The sequence below is a fragment of the Sciurus vulgaris genome, assembly GCF_902686455.1.
Source record: "Sciurus vulgaris genome assembly, chromosome: 6".
Lineage (NCBI taxonomy): Eukaryota > Metazoa > Chordata > Mammalia > Rodentia > Sciuridae > Sciurus > Sciurus vulgaris.
Window position 1 is genome coordinate 78,832,388 of NC_136466.1, and position 19,538 is coordinate 78,851,925.

Genomic DNA, 19,538 nt, shown 5'->3' on the forward strand with positions numbered 1-19,538 from the left:
CAGTCCATACAAAGAGGAAGTGAACATGATTTGTACTTCTGAGAAGTAAATGACCATAACTTTAATATAAAATTTATCATGCTATATCACCAGGGGACATTGTAAGTAAAAGATAGAACTTTCCCTAGTGTGAGCATATGTATTTCCCCTGAATAACTCCTATCCAACAAAGCTCTAAAATGGAATATTTGCATCTTCCTCTCTGTGTTGTTTTCTAGAATTTACAGAGCACAGTTAGTGAAAGGACTGCTTAGAAGACACATATTCACAGAGGATTAGTGGTACCATTTTTTTCATACAGTTATAAGAAACCAGCTTGTTTATTCTTATCCATACCTGTGCAAGTCAGAGAATTAACATAGTATCACCTCTATTCTCAGCTACAGATGTACCTTACTTTATGCAATAGAAATAAATAAATTGAACTTGGATAAATCCAAGGATGTATAAAATATATTAGGGGAGCTCACAAAATAAATTAACCCCACCATGAAAGTCTTTACTAAGGTGAAAAATTATCCCCAATTTATATATTCCATAAATCCTTATCTTCACATATCAAGTTTGTTTAAGGTGAATTATATGCCTTTTCCTGGAAAACAGTTATCACAGAGATATTTTCTGTTTTTAAAAACTGGCTCTTGAAAATAAATTGCCTGTCAACCCTAGGTACAAAACTTTGTACAGACCCATGTGTAGCTCGGAAAAAAATGTACCACAGAAAATAGTTCCTGTATCTTTATAGTGGGTTTAAATGTTTTTTCTTCTCTATTTTTTTCTCATCTATTTTTCAGTTAGTAGTTTCCTTGAATGCTAAGTGGTCTGGACCACAAACACTTCTTTTGCAATGCAGTGCAGATTTTCTGAGGGGTCTCTGACCAAATGCCTTCAGCTCTCCTTTGGTAAAACTTGCATCATTCTGGGTATGTTTGTGGCAGGGGGAAGAAGGGTAACCTAACTGTAGTGTGGGGAACCACAGTTAAAAGAAAGGGAGAGTTTCCTGACAATGAGTATTTTAAACCTGGGCTATGTTATAAAGATAAGTTCTGGCATCTCCTCTAGAAAGTGTTATGATGGAATGCTTCTTCTTGTAAATGAAATATGTTCTAAAGACTACTTTTCCAGTGTGAACATTCCAATCACAGTTATGGTTTAGTTCTTAGATATCTCATAGGTGGAACAATATTTATTAGCACTACAGAACATAGGTTGTCTTAATATATTATTAACTAACTCTCACTTTCAATAACCATTTACTGAGCGCCTGCTGCAATAATAAGAGCTACCATTTAGGAGATTTTTTTTTTTTAATGTTAGTCACAATGCTAAACATATTATTACATTTTTTAAAATTTTTTTGTTCTCGTCAGATATACATGACAGTAGAGGGTATTTTGACGTATTATACGTATGTGGAGTGTAACTGTTCTACTTAGGATCCCATTCTTGTGGTTGTATATGATGTGGAGATTCACTGTGGTATATTCATATATGTACATAGGAAAGCTACATCTGCTTTATTCCACTGTCTTTCCTATTCCTATCCCTCTCCCTTTCCTTCATTCCCCTTTGTCTAATGCACCGAACTTCTACTCTTCCCTTTGCCACCACCTTGTTGTGTGTCAGCATCCACATATAAGAGCGAACACTCGACTTTGGGAAAAGTATTTTTATCTTGTTTTTACAAGTCAAGGAAATCAAATCTTAAAATGTAATGTGAAAGCAGGATTCCAACAAGCAAGTCTTGAATAGAGAAATGCCCCAACAGAGATTAAGTATTATAAACACAATGCTATAATATCAGTTCTCAATATTAAAAACAATAACATGGAATATATTTTTCAGATCATCCAGAAGGCACCATGTTATTTCAGAAAAGTACAGACAACTAAACTTCATGATCATCATATTTCTGAGCAGGTTTTCAAAGCAAACAGTAAGGGTTTGATGTTGTTTTAGGTTTTTCCTGGTGGTCCTGATCTTTTTAAATAATGGACATCAAGAGGGATTCTCAAAAATGTGTATCACAAGAGCCTTCTTTCAGACTCACTTAGTATAGCTTACTTAGTATAAATGAAATATTGATATATCTGAAAAGGCCCAAGTGTTCAATAAAGATTTTAAATAAAGCTACTAAAAGTTGTGGTTCTTAGGTTAATCATTTATTTATCTAAAGGATGAAGGAAGCTGTCTACTTCTGTGATATGAACTGCAATCAGCTTAAAAATAATTGACAAATTAATCCCTTCACAGCACAGCAATTGTAAAGGTGTTAGTTTTAATTAGGCCTGTCTGATTGCCTTGTCTAATCAAGAATCAAGGTGGTATCTTTGATGGTTAAGGTCTATTGGGGCCATCCCTGACCTGCCAGCCATGTATGTTTTAATTATTGATTCCTCACATTTCAGCCCTTTTCACAAAGGGATGTGAAGTTTGCAGTGCCTTAACATTTAAAGGGAAGAAAAATAAACATTTTCCCTAGCACTTCGATCTAGAATCCTGTGCATCCTCTCCCACATTTACAGTATTTGTCCTAAAAACGATGTCAATATGCATTAGAATGCTATCTTATTATTTCCTTACCTCTCAAGCACTAGATTTTCAATGGATGTTGTTAAGATCTTGACAAAATCGCAATCATTTGTGCTTTTAGAAAGCACATTTGATTTTTTGAGTTCATGTCTTTAAAAAAAGATTCAAGGGTTGGGGGTATAGTTCAGCAGTAGAGCACTTGTCTAGCATGCCCACAACCCCAGTTCAGCACCACAAGAAATGAAAAATTCTGTAAGGGTAGGGATAGTAATGAGAAATCAGAGTGGTGAGACAAAAGAAAAACTTATCTTCCACAAAACGATTCCTTACACTGCTAAGAAGAAATGAGTCTAGGGCTGCCATGCCATCAGAAGGCCACAGCATGCCCGTGAGCATGGGCAGCTGCACAGTATAGGTGTCCCTGTGCATAATGGTGTGCTTCTTGGGTTGCAGGTCAATGAAGTGACAGTGGAACAACTGGTGCAGCAGTACCCCCACATCACCTTCAGCACCGTCCTGCAGGACTGCAAGAGGACCTTGGAGAGAGCCTACCAGATGGGCTGGACCCCCAACATGTCTGCCGCCTCCTCCTAACACTCCCGCCCACACGTAGGTCCCCTTGGATCATTCAGCAGGGCAGGTGATCTCTTGGAAAGGTTTTGACTGTCACCTTTCGTCGTGTGTGCAGGAGTGTATATTCGTGTCTTGTTTGCCTACTGCATAGCGTAAGCTCACTTGTCATCCGTTCCCAGGTGGGCTGACTTTTTTCCTTAAAAATTGAAGATTGTGAAAACCACAAACCTTTTAGTTTTTATGTTCAAAGCCTTCTTTCTCTTAAAAATAAAATAACTTCTTGTTTCAAAATAGAGTCAAAGAATTAAATGTATTACTTTTAGCTTCTAATTTCTGCCTCTTTTGGAGAAGTTGCCCCAAGACAACTTTCTTTTTTGATGGGGTTGAATGTGTGCTTCTACTGGTGAAACCAGAACAGAAGTGATGTTGCACTAATTGGAAGCTGGAAACCAGTACTCTTCAAGATTCCCAGCACATATACACATAGTTACCTTAACTCTTTCACGTACCCCCATGTGTGGGTAAACACACATACACATCAGGGTGGTTTCTTTGTAAATCGTTTCCTGAAAGAATGGCCTTCCTCCAGGCCACTGAGGGGCATATATATCATTCTGTGTGACTCTCCCTAACTCAGTGTGTCCACAGGTGGTCAACTTGCTATCTGGTGGGCAACTTAGGGACTAGAGAGAATAAAGCCTTTTGTAAATTTTTTATATGGAGGCAACAATCTGAACTCCCCTGGCCAGCTCACAGAAGTTAATTATTCATTATTCTACAAATGCATTCTGTCGAGTACTAAATATTTTAGTTGGTTTTGCATTAACATTGTGTCAGCTTTTATGTTATGGATAGTAACTGGTCAGGATATATTTTAGTGATATTTGGAGCTAATCTTAGCATTGTCCACATTGAAGCCACCAATGTAATTAATGGTGAGCAGTTATTAAAAATCTACAGATCATTTCATTATTTTGTTAATTTTGGTAATTATGAAAGCATTTTTCAGAGATTTGGGGGTAGTCACATTAATAGAAGATTAATGAGCGAGATATAAGTAGACAATCTTCCTACTGAATTTTTTTTCTTTTACCTTGGGTTTTAGAACAGATTTTTTGGATATGAGCATGTCATTTTTTGAATAGTTCTTATGCTACTGCAAAGATCTATTGCAAGCTAATGTAAGAGTTAAAAAGAAAAAATTTAAAAATCTGTTCATTAAGATTCTGTTTACACTTGCCAGAAATAAGTATTTTTGGTTAATTAAAGATTGCCAGCTTTCAGTTAAGACAGTACCTATCAGTAAATGAATATATGTTTTGATTTCACACATCTTTATAATTAATTCATTGTAGGGACTCAGGCTCTAGTAACCTTTCCTATGTCTAGATTTATAATCAAGACAGCAGGGAGCCTTTTTAAGCTAAAGAGTGATTATCTTTCTCAGTAGAACTAGAAGCAAAACCCTGACTTGTGAATTTGCTATTTATTCTTCCCTGATGTGGACATAACTGTTATTTGATCTTTAACAGATATACGGAGGTTCAAGTTCATTTGCTATAAATTCCACATTGCTAAAGTGATACTAGATGTAAGAAACAAAAGATAGCCTTATATATGAATGTCATTCATGTATTTATAATGACTCCTTTTTTGTAAACAACTGTTTCCTTTGATTATGTCAACATGTTTCTGATGTGGCATTTTTTGTTTTAATCCCAATCAGTTAAGAAAATCTAGTCAGTAAGCACCAAGAATATTTTTCCCATAGCTAAATGGGTTACTAATTTAATTTGAAGGGAGTAAAATTTGTGTAAGAAAAAGATGTTTACCGTTAATAAACTGTATTTCTTCTTACACATTGAATGGTATCATTTCCATATCCATTTCTCCACCAATGAAAAAATCTTACTTCACAATATTTTAACTGATTTTAACCCAAAACTAATTTATAAGACAGTATGTATAGTAATAGTAGCTTGAGTGAATAAACAAAAGTTTAATTTTTATATATGTCACACTATATTTTAAATAGTTTTTAAAAAGGACAAAAGAAGGGAGAACCATCTATGATATAGATGGTACAATTTCAGTTCAAAGTTGTAATAACATTTGGAGTATTACAGTTTGGTTGTGAAATGGTTTCAGAGTGTATAATTGATTTTTTTTTTTTTAATGTTAAATTGTTTGAATCTAAAGTACAGCACTATAACATGCTTTAGCTTCGGGGGGTGGGTTGCGGGGGGACTGCACTTACTCTTTAAAATGTTGACTAATTCAAAAGCCTGATACAACATAACCTGGAAAACTGCTTTGGTACATTTGTAGAAATCGGTAGAAATAACATATCCAGCCTCAAAGCATTAATCTCAAAAAAACAGCCAGGAAAAGCATCACCTCAAGTGATCCTGTGATGGTTGTTGAATGTGTTCTCATTAGATGCTTTGAAATGAGGCTTAAAATAATTTTTCTAGGCAATAGAGTTTCTTTTTTTGCTTAGAATGTCATCCATACATGTGAACACGTTTAATGCAGGGCTTTTTATCCTCTCCAAAATGTCAACAGTATTTTCAGAATAAAGCCTACGAAATATATTGCTGTAGTGGAAAATTCTGGTCCTTTGTCTTTAATGTCTTTTTGAGTGGATAAAAAAAAATTCACCCGATTTGTAGTTTCTATATTTCCGTGAATCTTTTGACCTTGCAATGGGTTGCAATAAAAGAGAAACAAAGCACTGTGTCTTTTGTTTTACTTTAGAAACAATAAATGGCCTCCCTGTTACTGGTTGGGTGTGATGCATCAGTAATCTGTGTCCTTGTGTGCTTCACTACAGGCATAGGTTTGACTAACCCAGAATAATAAACAAGATTGGATTGAGGAGATTCTAATTTAGTCAGTGATTACTGAGATAAGATTAAAACCATGAGGGTTTAAACAGAGAATTGTTTAAAATTCCATTCCCTAAATAGTCACTCATTTACTTAGTCATTAATTCAATTTTTCAAAAGCAAATAAATAAATAAAACGTTTATTGAATTACAAACATGTGCCAGGCACTGGGGATTTAAAGGTAAAGGACACTTATTCCCACCCTCCCAACAAAGAGGCATTCTGGGAAACTAGCAATGCTAATGGAGTGTGGCAGTTGTAATAATGGGCATAATTCTGGGAAGCACACCAAGGACCAAGTAGCAGCTTTGGGAAGGGAGAGCTATGCAGAAGAGCTTTCAACCAGAGGTAAAGGAGTAACAGAAATCCACCAAACTTCTGCTGGAAAGGAAGGGAGACAATCCAGAAAAGGGAGAAATATGTACAGAAGCATTCAGGAATGGGACAGAATGGCAGTTCAGGACACTTTATTGAAGAACCTCAATCTAATAGGCAGGCATGTCATGTAGGAAAAGCAGATAGAAAACACGTCTAGGGGAAAAAACAGAATGGATATGGTTGTGTTCCAATAAAACTTTATTTGCAAAAATAGGCCTCTGGCGATGGCCTACTGAAGAAATTGGACTTGTAGGAAAGACCAGATGTGCTGGAGACGTCTTGTCCTAAATTCCTTCAGCAAGTAGATGTTTAAATGCAGAGCTTCTATTTCTGGTACTGTCATGGAATAGAAACTGTGAAAGATTTTCTGCTATGTAACATCTAAAAATGTTTATTAAAATATTTAAAACCCTTTTTAAATGACTGGATGTGTCAGTGAAAAAGCGAAAGAAACCTCTTATGGCCAGTAGCAAAGTGAGAGCAGCAATCTAGGACAGGGGTCATTAAAGTATGGTTCTGAGCCAAACATGACCAGATACCTAGTTTTGTAAATAAAGTTTAAAGTTTTATTGAAACACAGTCACATCTGTTTGTCAAGATATTCTCTAAGGCAGATTTCAAATTGCAAAATTCAAGTGGAGTGGTTGCCACAGAAAATGTACTGCCTGACCCTTTAGAGGTAAAGGTTGCCAAAACCTGGCCTAGAGTGATCAGATCAGAGTCCACTTCACTTAGAGACTGGATCCCTGAAAGGCTACATCCTTTAAGAAACAATGAACTAAAACAAAATGAAGGGATTGGGGTTGTGTCTCAGCAGTAGAACGCTTGCCTAGCATGTGTGAGGCACTGGGTTCCATCCTCAGCACCACATATAAATAAATAAAATAAAGGTATGTGTCCATCTACAAAAAAATATATTTTTTAATAAAATGAAAAACCTGAAGAGACAGTAGTGAAAATTACCATTCTCAGTCATGGCTATCTATGGAGTTTATTTAAGGCTCCCTTGCAAATTAGTAGCCATGGACTAACATTCACAGGGATTTAGTAGTGGAATCTACATTATTTACATAGTTGGTATTTCTAATCATTGTATTTTTAAGAGGATTCATGTCAGTACTGCTTAGTGCCCTATAGAAGCAAACAAAAATCATCCCTGCAGAAAGATACCCTTAATATAGGCCTCAGAAGAAAGCCCACAGATCAGGTGTCTGCAAATATAAATTCACAGTCTAAAATCAGAAAAAACAAATAATGCAGCATTAGTTGTGTGAATCATCAGAAACAAATAATAGTCTCATACCCCCAAAGGCTTTAATATTTTCAGCTATATAGTACTAAATCAATATTTGATATAAAAAAGATTTAATATAAGAAAAAAACTACTAAAAATGAAGAGATACAATTTAAAAAGAACTAAATAGAATTTTTAGAAATGAAAAATACAATAATTGAAAACTAAAATGAAAGGCTTGAGTAACAAAGGAAATGCACAAGCAAGAGATCTAACTGAAAGTTAGACCCAAGTAAAGTGTTTAAAAAAAAATTGGAAAAAAAAAAGCCCACAAAAACAAGAAGTCGTTTTCCTTCTAAATGGATAATTTCCGTGTGGAAGACAAAGGTTGAGACACACAGGGTATAGTACAAGACTTTCCAACATCTAACTAATCTTGCAGAAGAAAAAATATAATAGGGAAAAGGCAATGTTTACAGAGATAATAATGTGTCCATTTGTGAAGAAGAATGCAAACATAAGATTTGGAGGAGAATATTAGAAGTTCAGTTTTGGATAAGTTAGTTTTGTGGTGGCCATTGGACATCCAAGTGAGTATTTTGAATTTGCATTTGGATACAGGAGTTCAGAGGAAAGGGATAGAGATGGTACCTACATGGCTTCAAAGCCCTGGACTTGTCTGAAATCATTGTCTTTGACCATCATCTATTAGTTTAGATAGAAAGAGAAAAGATCTAAGTGCCACTCCAAACTTAGGGACATGAAAACTTACCAACCAAAAGAGAATGAACCTAAGAGATAGTAGTAAAGTCAGGAGGATGTGCTGTCGGAAATCAAGTAAGGAAGAGAGTGCTTGAATATGCCATATGCTGCTGTTAAGTGAAACGAGGGTTACAAATTGACCACTGAATTTAGCAACATGGAAACTACTGGCATATTTAATTAGAGGAGTTTTAATAGTGTGGTAAAGAAAGGCAAAAAACTCACAGGAGTGGGTCCAAATTCTATGAGGCAAATTGAACTCAATCAAAATCACACAATGATAGTATGAATGAAATCTATAAGCCAATCTTACAAACACAATGAAAAACTCCCAAGCTTTTAACAAACAAAATGTCCAAATTAGGTTTAACACATTGTCTTAGTCCCTTCCTGTTGATATAACAAAATATAAAATACTGGATAATTAATGAATGATCAAAATTTGTTTCTAGAGTTTAGAAAGCTCAAACTCCAGCCACTAACTGGCAGATTTGTTGTCTGGTAAAGGCCCAGTCTTTGCTTCCAAGATGGAACCTTGAATGCTGATCTCACATAGCAGAAGGTAGAAGGGAAAAAAGTTTCCACCAATCCTTTTGTAAGGCACTAATTCCATCAAAAGGAATATCCCTAATGGCCTAATCACTCCTAAAGACTCTGCTCTTAACACTTGCACTGGGGATTAACTTTCAAAGTGAATTCTGTAAGAGACACAGCATTCAAGCTACAGCACACACTAACTGATTAAAATGAAAAAATGTATTATGATTTTAATAGGGAAAATAAAAGCATGCAAGAAAATTCATAATCATTCATTCCTAACAAAGAATCTCAACACGCTGAGACAAGAAAGGAACATCCTTAACCTGGCATGAATGTCTTTACTGAAAAACCAGAACAAACATCACTCCCCACATTGAAACATAAGAGGCCTGGGGTTGTAGCTCAGTGGTAGAGCACTTGCCTAGCATGTGTGAGGAACTGGTTTTGATCCGTAGCACCACATAAAAATAAAGTAAAGGTATTATGTCCATCTATAGCTAAAAATATTTTTTTTAAAAAGAAACATTTTTCTCTGGACCCCTGTTATTATTACTTCTATTTAGCATAATAATTGAGAAACTAAATCAGCATGGAAAGATTTTTCCTGAAATAAACTCTGAATTATGTACAATGATAGGCATATCTATCCAGGCAACCAAAAGCCTAAAAGAATCTACAAATTAGCATAAGAGGGTTTAAAAGTTAGTTGGATGTAATGTCAAAATATAATGCTTACTTAGGTTCTAGTTCATAATTTGAAGGGTGGCTTCAGCAGTGTCTTAATAATGTAAAACTTGTTTTTGTAACATAGGTAGCATTGATTCTGTATATAACATTATATAGAGATAAAACGTACATGAAACAAATCATCCCACATCAAATATTAAATTCTTAAATAAAAAAGTTTTATGTCTTTACAATGGATTGACTGGATATCCAGATTGCTAAACCTAAGCTCAAGGCTGCCCACCCACATGGTAGTGCAGGGCAGTTCTGTGAAGTGGCGCTTACAGGATTCCACATCTAAGCAGGTAGCTATAGAAGAATCCAGTATCCTCATCCTTCTGTGCTGGGAGCACAACTTTGCCTAGCCTCCTGGTTTCTATCTAGCCCTCATTAGAATCCAAGTGAACAACCGTTCATGTGGTGCTGAGATAGCCATAAGAATTTGTGTGGCATGTGTATGTATATGTGGCATATGTATCACATGTATCATGACAGGAATCAAAGGGCCTCTACACTGGTTTTGGATAGCAGCAGGGGGCTCTTTCACTATCATTTCATTTTTTATTACACCTATAAATCTGTTTTCAAAACATTTTAATAATACAGAAATTCATAATGTGATAATCTATGTTTGACATGGAGACTCAGTATAAGTCAAGTCTATCCTTTTCATTTTGAGAAAACCACAATTTACCCATACCACCATCAGTGGAAAGTAAGTTGTTTCTTGTTGAGGCAGTATGCTTGCTAAAATCCTAGTTTTTAGAGATAGTGCACAGACACAAGTGCAGCTCGACAGTCCTCCTCAGTCACTGATGCAACCATCTCCAGGAAATAAAGTTCAGAAAACAAAAACCATCTCTAAGAAATAACCCTTTAAAGCATCTTCTTCCCTGTGATCTTCCTTGGCTAATAAAAGTATGTATGAATGCCAGCAACCCAAGAAAAGAAAAATATCCAAAGAGCCAGCATTATTTGATTGAGCTCTTTTATTCACCACAAGATGGAAGGGACATTCATGCATTTCTTGAACTTTTTCCATAGTTTGGCATCACTTAAAAGATCTGGAGATGAGAGGCATCAGTGTAAAGTGGCCTGAGGATACTTGGCTAGACCAGACGGATGGGCACCCACTGAGTTCATTTCTCTAGCCTGAAATCTTCTGAGGATGTAACTTGACGTGTGTGTGAATGCACACACTCGTGTGCCCATATGCAGCATCCAGCCATGAATGATGCCTACAGAATGCAGTCTATTCAGCCTTCAGTGATTAACATAGTGGAAAATGAAAAATTAGTCACTGAGTAAAGACTTTAAAAAAAAACAGTCTTAACAAATAGATGCTGCCTTGATGGGCCTGGGTGGCTACTGACAATAGTGACTTTTTTTTTTTTTAACAAAGAATGCGAAAATGAATGGAACGGATAAAGCTCAGCAAGCTTGATTTTGTTTACAGAAATGATTTACTGTATTTTTAAGCAATATCTTGTAACTGAATCACTTACTAAAAAGAAAAAAAAGATCTTGATAATTGGATTTAAATGAAGCTTTTATTAAAGTGTTCCTTCAATTCCAAATCAAAAATTGGATTACAATACAGGATTCATGGATATAGAGAGGCAAATACTGGGAAGCACATTTGTAGATAACCTAAAGCATTGAGCTTAATGTGAAAATTAAGCTACTGGCACCCCTCATTATTAGATAATTCAGATGACTGAATTTGCTCTAAAGTAGACCATAAAACAGGAAGAATACTTGTCTTAGAATAAATGTGCACTGATGATTGTCTAGTCCACTCCCATACCCTTACCCTGCGGTTACTGTTGAATGCTACCATTCCCATTTGGTCCTCCATCTACTGCAGTCTATAGTTAACCAAAGAGTTGAAGAAAATTAAGTGATTAGAATCTTCATGCCTCTTAGAGTTAGTAATGCATTTGAACTTGATCCCAGACATAGACTGGGAGAGAAGAGATGGTGGTAGCAGGGAGAATTGAATGTATTATGTAAAACCCTCAATGGTGCTTTTGAAATACTTTGCTATGAAATATAACACAGAGAAAGGTAGATAACGTGTGTGTCCAGTTGTAATACGGTTGTGAAGCAAACTGCCCAAGCACTGCCCAGGTCAAGAACAAAATAGAACACCCCAGCACCCCCAAGAGTTCACACCTCACATTGTGCTCCCTTCCTCCAGATATTACCTCTCTCTCTCCTAGCCTCTATGAAAATGATGTCTTCATTTTAATTTTTGCTTTATCATCTAGTGTGTATTCTTAAAAATGTGCTTTTGTTTTGCCTGGTCTTGAACTTTATAAGAAGGAACCATACTGTGTGTATTGTTTTGTGACCTTCCTTCTTCACTTGATAGTATTTATAAGAACCATATATTTCCTTGGTGTCACTCTGGTTTACACAGTTTCAGTGCTATGTAATTGTGTTAATCATTTGGGCTTCTATTTTAAAAAAAAATACCAAACTAGGTATTTTAAATTTAGCCGTCTTAAAGCATATGTGGCAGTATCTTGTGCAATCCTTTGCCTTCCGCTGGTGTGTGATACTATTCAGTGTGTTCCTTGCACCTATTACCCATGCCTGTTTCCTGTGATGTGGGTGTTTGTTTTTGATCTTCAAGTAATGCTTGTCTTAACATCACATTTTTCCTTATTGCGTGTTGTGTGTGTTGTTTATTATCCTAGTTATCTTTTCTAATGTCTGTAGGATTCACAGTGATGTCCCCTGTTGTGGTTTAGATAGGAGGTATCCCCCAAAAGCCCATGTGTGAGACAATGCAAGAAAGTTCAGAAGTGAAATGGGCAGGTTATGAAAGCCTTAACCTAATTAGTGCATTAGTCCACTTGAATGAATTAACTGGGTGGTAACTGATACTTAGGGTTTGATGTGGCTGGAGGAGGTAAGTCAATGGGGTCATGCCTTTGGGTATATATTTTGTTAGCTGAGCTTAGTCTCTCTCTACTTTCTGATTGTCCTGCCCTGAGTTGCTTTCCTTTGCCATGCCCTTCTCCCCTAATGTCCTGCCTCACCTTAGTGCTAGAGCAATGGAGATGGCCATCTATGGATTGAGACCTCTGGAATCATGAGCCCCAGATGAAGCTTTCCTCTGAAAATTGTTCTTGTCAGGTAGTTTGATCATAGCTACAAAAAAAGATTGGCTAAAATATCCCTCTTGTTGGATCTGAAGACTATCACACTATGTAAAATATGTCAATCCCAAAAGACCCGGGTCAAATGTTCTCTATGATATGCAGATGCTAACACCTAACAAGGAGGTGGGGAGAATAGAAGTTTGGTGAATTAGACAAAGTGGAATGAAAGGAAGGAAGCGGGGATAGGAATAGGAAAGACAATAGGATGAGTAGGACATAACTTTCCAATGCTCATAAATGAATACACCACCAGTAAAACTCCAAATCACATACAACCACAAGAATGGGATCCTAACTAGAATAAGTCATACTCCATGTATGTATAACATGTCAAAGTAAATTCTGTCATATATATCTAAAAAGAATAAACTTAAAATTTTTAAATTGAGAAAAATTCTTCTATCTTGCTATAGATAATTTGTGTTTTCTCTTTAACAAAGCAGAAAACAAAGCCTCCACAAGTTGAAGATTATTAGTCAATATCCGATGGAAAAAAATCAACAATCTACAGAGAGAGATAACAGAAATCAGAATCTCTATAAGAAATGACTTAACAATGTCTTGTGTACAATAAAAAAATAAATAAATAAAAAACTGCTAGATATGTGAAGGAAAAGGAAAACCTGACCCATATTCAAGAAAAAAATCAATTGAAATATATTTAGTATGACATATATGTTCACATTAACAGACAAAGACTTTAAAGAAACAATTATAAATCTAAGTACTTTGAGGGAAAAATGATCATAATGAGTGAACAGATGGGGATTCTCACAGAGAAATGAAAACTATATTAAAAATGGAAATTCTAGAACTGAAAAGTACAATATCTGAAATAGAAAATTCATTGAATATGGGCTGAAGAACAAATGCAAGTTGGCAGAAGAAAGTGATGGCAGATATAAATACATAGCAATAGAAATTATCCAATCTGAACAATGGAGGTGAAAAGAAGTTGCAGAATAAAGAGCAAAGTTTCAGTAGCCTGTAGTAGCATATCGAGTAGTCCGGTACTTGTGCAACTGGAATTCCAGACCATGATGAAGAAGAGAATAGGGCAGAAAAACATTTGAAATACGACAGCCAACCCCCTGTAACTTGGAGGGAAATAAATGCCTAACTCTTCTTGCCAGTGACAGCAAAGCTGAAATATCTTTTTAGTATTTTCAGCCTTCCAATTCTTTCTATCACTGTGCTGTTCATCATCCACCCCCCTTCTGCCCCAGCCATGCATGCACAGAGCAAGAGTCAGCAAAGGATTCGCAGAGTTTATATGAAGACTCTGATGAGTTTCATTCTTTCCAGGATTCCTCCACCCAATTTCCATTCTTTCAGACATCCTTGAACTCTGTTCTCTTACCCTTCAAGTCTATAAGAAACAACTTTCTGCTCAGGTTCTAATCTTCCCTATAGACTGGGGAGTGCTCTCCAAAGAAAAGCCATGTAAAAGCAAATCTCACACCAGCTGGGGATGTGTCTTAGTGGGAAAATGCTAGCCTGGTATGAAGGAGGCCCTGGGTTTGATCCCCAATACTGCAGGAACCTAGTCCCTTTTTTTAAATGGTTGAATCCTCTTTAATAACTACCTATCTATTACTGAAAAGAATCCTTCACCCCAAGAGATTAATGGTCATCTCTTAGAGGCTTAGTTTTACACAAACTATACAAACTATTCTGATGCTTAATACAGGCTGCTCTGCCACTACTGGGACTACACTCCTAATGTATTGGCTTTAAAGAGGCCAAGTTTAGATACACTGGTGTTGCAGTACAACATACACACCATGTACTGTGGCAGAGGCAGCCCCTCCTACTTCTGAATACCCATACTCTTTCTTCCTCAGTAATAGAGCCCTGTTGATATAGACTCACTGTGCACACTTCCCTGTCTACCTTATGGCAATATAAGTTTTGGCTAGTTAGTTATAAGCAGAAATTGTTAGGAGGAAGTTTGTGGAAGTCTCTCTAAAAGAGAACTAGACAGAAAAAAAAAAAAAAAAATCCTTCGTTTTCTTTCTTCCCAACTTTCAATGAGTTGTGAGGACACAATGGTTAGAATTTCAGCATTCATCTTGGGTCATAAATTGACCATAGAATGATGAAGCAGAAAGTTAAAAGAAGAGTAGGTCCCTAATTACTACTATGTCCTATATGCCTGCCATCAGTCTTCATTAAATAAATGAGTTGAGTTTTTATCTTGTTCTAGCCACTATTAGTAGTAACTGATGCTAATTCTAACTGATTTGAATGCAAGGAAGTCCTCATATACGTAATGCACTGATAAATATAGGTATACCCATTGTATAGGACCTTTATCAGAGAAGAAAGTAGTGAAACAGAGAGGTCATTAGCCTGAAAATGAGGAGACACGAATCACAGTCTTGTCTCTTCCAACTTACCCTACATATTTCTGAGCAAGTACTTCCCTCTGGAACCACAGTTTCCTCATTTGTGAAATGAAATGAAGTGACCCTCGAGCCCCCATTACACTCAACCTCTATGATGTCAATAACTGTTTTGCTATCTTAAAGAATTATGGAGCTATTATACACAAAGTTTGATCATGAATCTATTTATAAATAAAAACTCCCTTTATCCTTCATTTCCAGGAACATTTTGTAATCAAAGTCCAAGTGCCTATGTTACCATAGATCTTAGTTGGTTGACCTTATGTTGGTTAAGTTTTTAGGTTACCTCTTTGCTCACAAATATCTCACTAATTTCTTAAAGAGGCTAGAATCAGTCAGTGGCACAAATAAAACTTATTTTTGCCAGTGCTGAGGTTCAGAACTGTGCTTGAGACAGTGAAATGGTTTTATTTTCTAGATGACTATTTTTCAAACTAGAAATATGTTTTGCATCAGTGATGTGTTAAGGTCAAGTCAAGAAAAGAGACAATATGTCCCATGTCACAGAGACCAGGATAATGAGAGTGTTCTCTGGGAGCTGGCTCAGAGGCTGTTCATTTCACCGGCAAAAGGTTATGCCAGACAGATTGTTTCTCATTTGATGTCTTAAATTAAACTGCTGACATGGCCTGCCTCAAAGTAAGAAGCATACATTTTTGCCAGACAGACCCTAAAGAAAATCCCTACTTGAGAGAGTTGGTTTCTTTAGCTGCAGCCTTTGAGCCTTTTGTGTTTTTAAGTTCTGCTTAGGAGTTAAAACAAGTTTCCAACTGCAGAGCAGCTCCTAATGTGTTCATGAGGGAGGGGAGGCCTGCTGGAGCTGAGGTTTGATGGTTTGTCAGAGCTATGAGATAGAAGCTAGGTAAATGCCCACTTCCTAAGAAGAATTCAGAAATATCACATATACAAGATGCACATGTGATCAAAGAGGAATTAGGGCAGAGGAAAGTGACCTGTAAGAGATTTGTTTCAGCCACTCCTACCATTCTGGACCTGCCTTATCCAACTCTCTGTCCCTCCTCACTCACCTCCAGAGTGAATAAAAGACCAAATGCTCTGGTGAATGATCCATCAGCCCTGCAGATGCTACTGTGGGCATCAGAACCTGCATTTAACAGATCCCCAGATGATTCAGGAGTACTGGCCAACACATTTCAAAGAAATGCAGTGGTGATGTGTCAGGCAGGGTTCTAGGCTCAGGGGGCATAGCAGTAAATGTAACAGACCAATCTTTCTCACAACACTATTTCATTATAATGGGGAAGGAAGAAAGGTCAATAAGGAAAGGAACAGACAAGTATTCATATTTCTGTTGGTGATAAGTGATAGGAATCAAAGGAGGCATGGGTATTGAGTGACTATCACTAATAAATAGAGATAAAAGGAAATAAGGTAGCTAACCAGTGGATGAGTGGGAAAAGTCCTGAATTCTACCCTTGGTCTCCTTCTTTCTATGTATTGCAACATTTTACAACTGAACTTTGATCACCTCATCTGTCAGGTAGTAACGAACATTCCACTAATTCCTGGGTGGCTCGGGAGGGTCAGATGTGATGCACTTAACCTGTGAGTGCTATTGCCATCTGCCAGGTTCTAGGTTCCTCAGCCCTTTGTCTTTGTCACAGGGAATCAAATTTGTGCGCCTGGAGTTGCAAAGGGAGATATAAAGAGCTGACTTTCGCAACTCAATCTAAATCTTCCCTGAGCATCATAAGCAACCTGAAGCCCCTCCCCTCACACGGGCCTTCCCTCACCGATGTCCTACCTGCATGTCCTCCCTCACACCTCCTCTTCCTCCATTCTCACCTCTGCCACCCGGTCCTTTAAGAGTCATAGTCCTCTGACATTTCCATACCATCTTTTCCCTCAAGCTGTGGTCCTTCCCCAGGGTGATGATCACCTCCAGGTTCCCCTGGTAGACAATGTCCCTCTCAACTCAGTAGCTCTTGCCTAGTTTATATTCAAGGTTCATATCCTCCTTGCTCCCATTAATCTGGGGTCATCTGATGCATGGAGTGCCTTCTGTTTGATGTCTGAAGCTACAGTATAAGGCCTTGTCTACTAGCTGAGACTTGAAATGCTAAGTCTCTCTGTCATGATGGGGCAGCAGGTAGAGGGGCGGCAGCACTGATAGACCTGTGAGGTGCCCTCCAGGGTGACGTGTTAGAGAAGACCCCTGGTAGGAGCTGTGCTGCCATTAAGGTTGTGGAGTTTATTCCTCACTAACAATAAGTTATTTTTGGTTAATTTGAGAAAATGTCTGTATTTGATGTTTCTGTAATTTTATTTTGTATTTCAGTTGAGTAAGTGTTGCTGAATATCTGTGGAATGTGTGATAATTTTTTTGTAAAAAAAACTCAATAAAAGAAACATTAGCATAGAAAAATATTTTATGTTGTGTAAAACACTTGGCTGAAAAAATGTTTTAATGTATTATATCAAAATGCTACAGACTCTCAGCAGTTAGAACATAGGAGAAAGCTCGGTTTAGCACTGAAGGAGCCCCAGCTCAGCTTTGCCAGGCTGGGAGAAGGGCACGGCGGGGAGACTGGATCAGAGAAAGGATGGGTATCAGAGGTTTTTCTTCAATAAAACCAGCATTTTTTCAGTACTTTACAGTGAAAATCATTGTTCTACATTCCTTGGGAGACAAGGCTCCTGAGGCCTGCAGCTAGGATGGGCTGGGTAAGAACATTTTATGTATTAGGTCCATCTTTATGGGAGTTACTATGGGCAAGTCACTGTGCAGATGTCGGGACATAAAGATAAAACAGCTGTGGACCCTGCCCTCAGTTCCAGTAGGGGTGAAGAAGCCATGTTCACAAGTTGTCATAAAATGATATCAAATATGATGAGTGGTACATTTTGACATTAATGATTTTATATCCTATTTTTAAGCCCAGCATCTCACAGTACTTCACAGCGCTGTTTGATAGGCTTTTATTCATAGAGTTTTGGAGTTGCAAGGTCATGCTTCCCCTCTGCTGTTCATGCTGCCAACTCCACCGACGGCCCCTTCTCAGCCTTTGCACTTCTCTCTTCAGCTGACCTCACGGCACCTCCCATAGTAAATGCTCAATAAACATTTGCACGGGGAATGGATGGACCTGCTGGGTGCTGGCTGAACTTTATGCTAGTGCTCCCCTCTACTTAACTCACATGTGACCTCCTGGCCTTAATCACAACTTGAGCTGCCTCTAACCCGCACTACGGGCAGAAGGTAACAGAAGCATTCCCTCCACCTAGGAAGAAAAATTGCTCTGTATTCAACTTCATTCAAAGTCTCAAGGCTTTTCCTTTCAGTGGCCACAAACTCGCAGAATTCAGATCACAGACTTCAGATGTGTCTTGTTTCTTTGCAAACATTTAGTTTGAAAGTTTGGGACATTTGCCACCAACTCCATTTCTACCGAAGCCTCCCTGCTTTTGTGTGACCTGACTGGAAACTCAAGACATTCAAGCTGTCGCCCCTAGAGGCCAGTAATTCCCAGACTCAACTCATCTTGATGTGTGTAGGGTCTGAATTTCCAGTGGCCTGGAGACCAACACTGCTGTCAGTTCATAGCAATCCTATAACATGAAATTTAGTGCTACAATAACCTCTACTTCCAGCTCATGGGCAAAGAAGCTGAACAGCTTCACTCAATTCTGAAGGGTTGCTGATCTGCTGAACTACACAAGGGTAGCAGCCATCCGGAAGATGTTGGGAGAGATATTTGAAGGGAGGCCTTGGATAGTGGAGTCTTAATATGCTACAGTTGAGACTTTAAGAAAAAACTCCTGTGACTTAAAAGCACCAGTATTTTTCATTTTGCATAAAAATAACCTAACATTGGAGTAAAGGAAATAGGAAGTATATCAATTTTTAATAAATACAAGCCACAAAATAAATTTAATAAATTATAAATGATAAAATTATTGAAAAATTAAATATTAAACATTCTCACATAAAAATGTAGAACATTTATTAATTAGGGAACATTTTCAGAGTAATACTTGCACTTTAAATGCTCTTAACTTTTTAAACATGCAATGTTGTAGACCTATAGAAGGTGGTCGGCTGTATTTGCATGGCTGGCCACACCAAAGGGACGACACATTTGGTCAGTTCTCTACAGGATGGTCACCGTTTGGTGGGCCCCAGAGGGTTAAAGGAAGAGTGGGGAAATGCAGAGGGATTCCCAGCACTGGCATTTAAGGAACATGATACTAGATTTCTATCCCATTTGAATTTCCAAATATAGGAAAGACTAATCATCATTTGATTGAATACTTCTGGCAGAAATTTGGAAGAAAGATCCATACAGATATACCTGGTTCTTTTCC

The 19,538-nt window shown here is 37.4% G+C and overlaps 1 protein-coding gene across 3 annotated transcripts in view; it reads left to right on the forward strand.

The window, feature by feature from the left end:
* The window catches only part of FBXL17 (F-box and leucine rich repeat protein 17), a 544,511-nt gene extending 538,671 nt beyond the window's left edge, over positions 1–5,840 (forward strand). For 2 of the 3 annotated variants that reach the window (XM_079143523.1, XM_079143522.1), the window contains exon 9: positions 2,986–5,840. In XM_079143523.1, the coding sequence (XP_078999649.1) occupies positions 2,986–3,126 (141 nt within the window). In that variant the 3' untranslated portion in view covers positions 3,127–5,840. The remainder of the gene's footprint in view (positions 1–2,985) is intronic. The other variant, XM_079143524.1, reaches the window with a different exon arrangement.
* Positions 5,841–19,538: the final 13,698 nt, after the last annotated feature.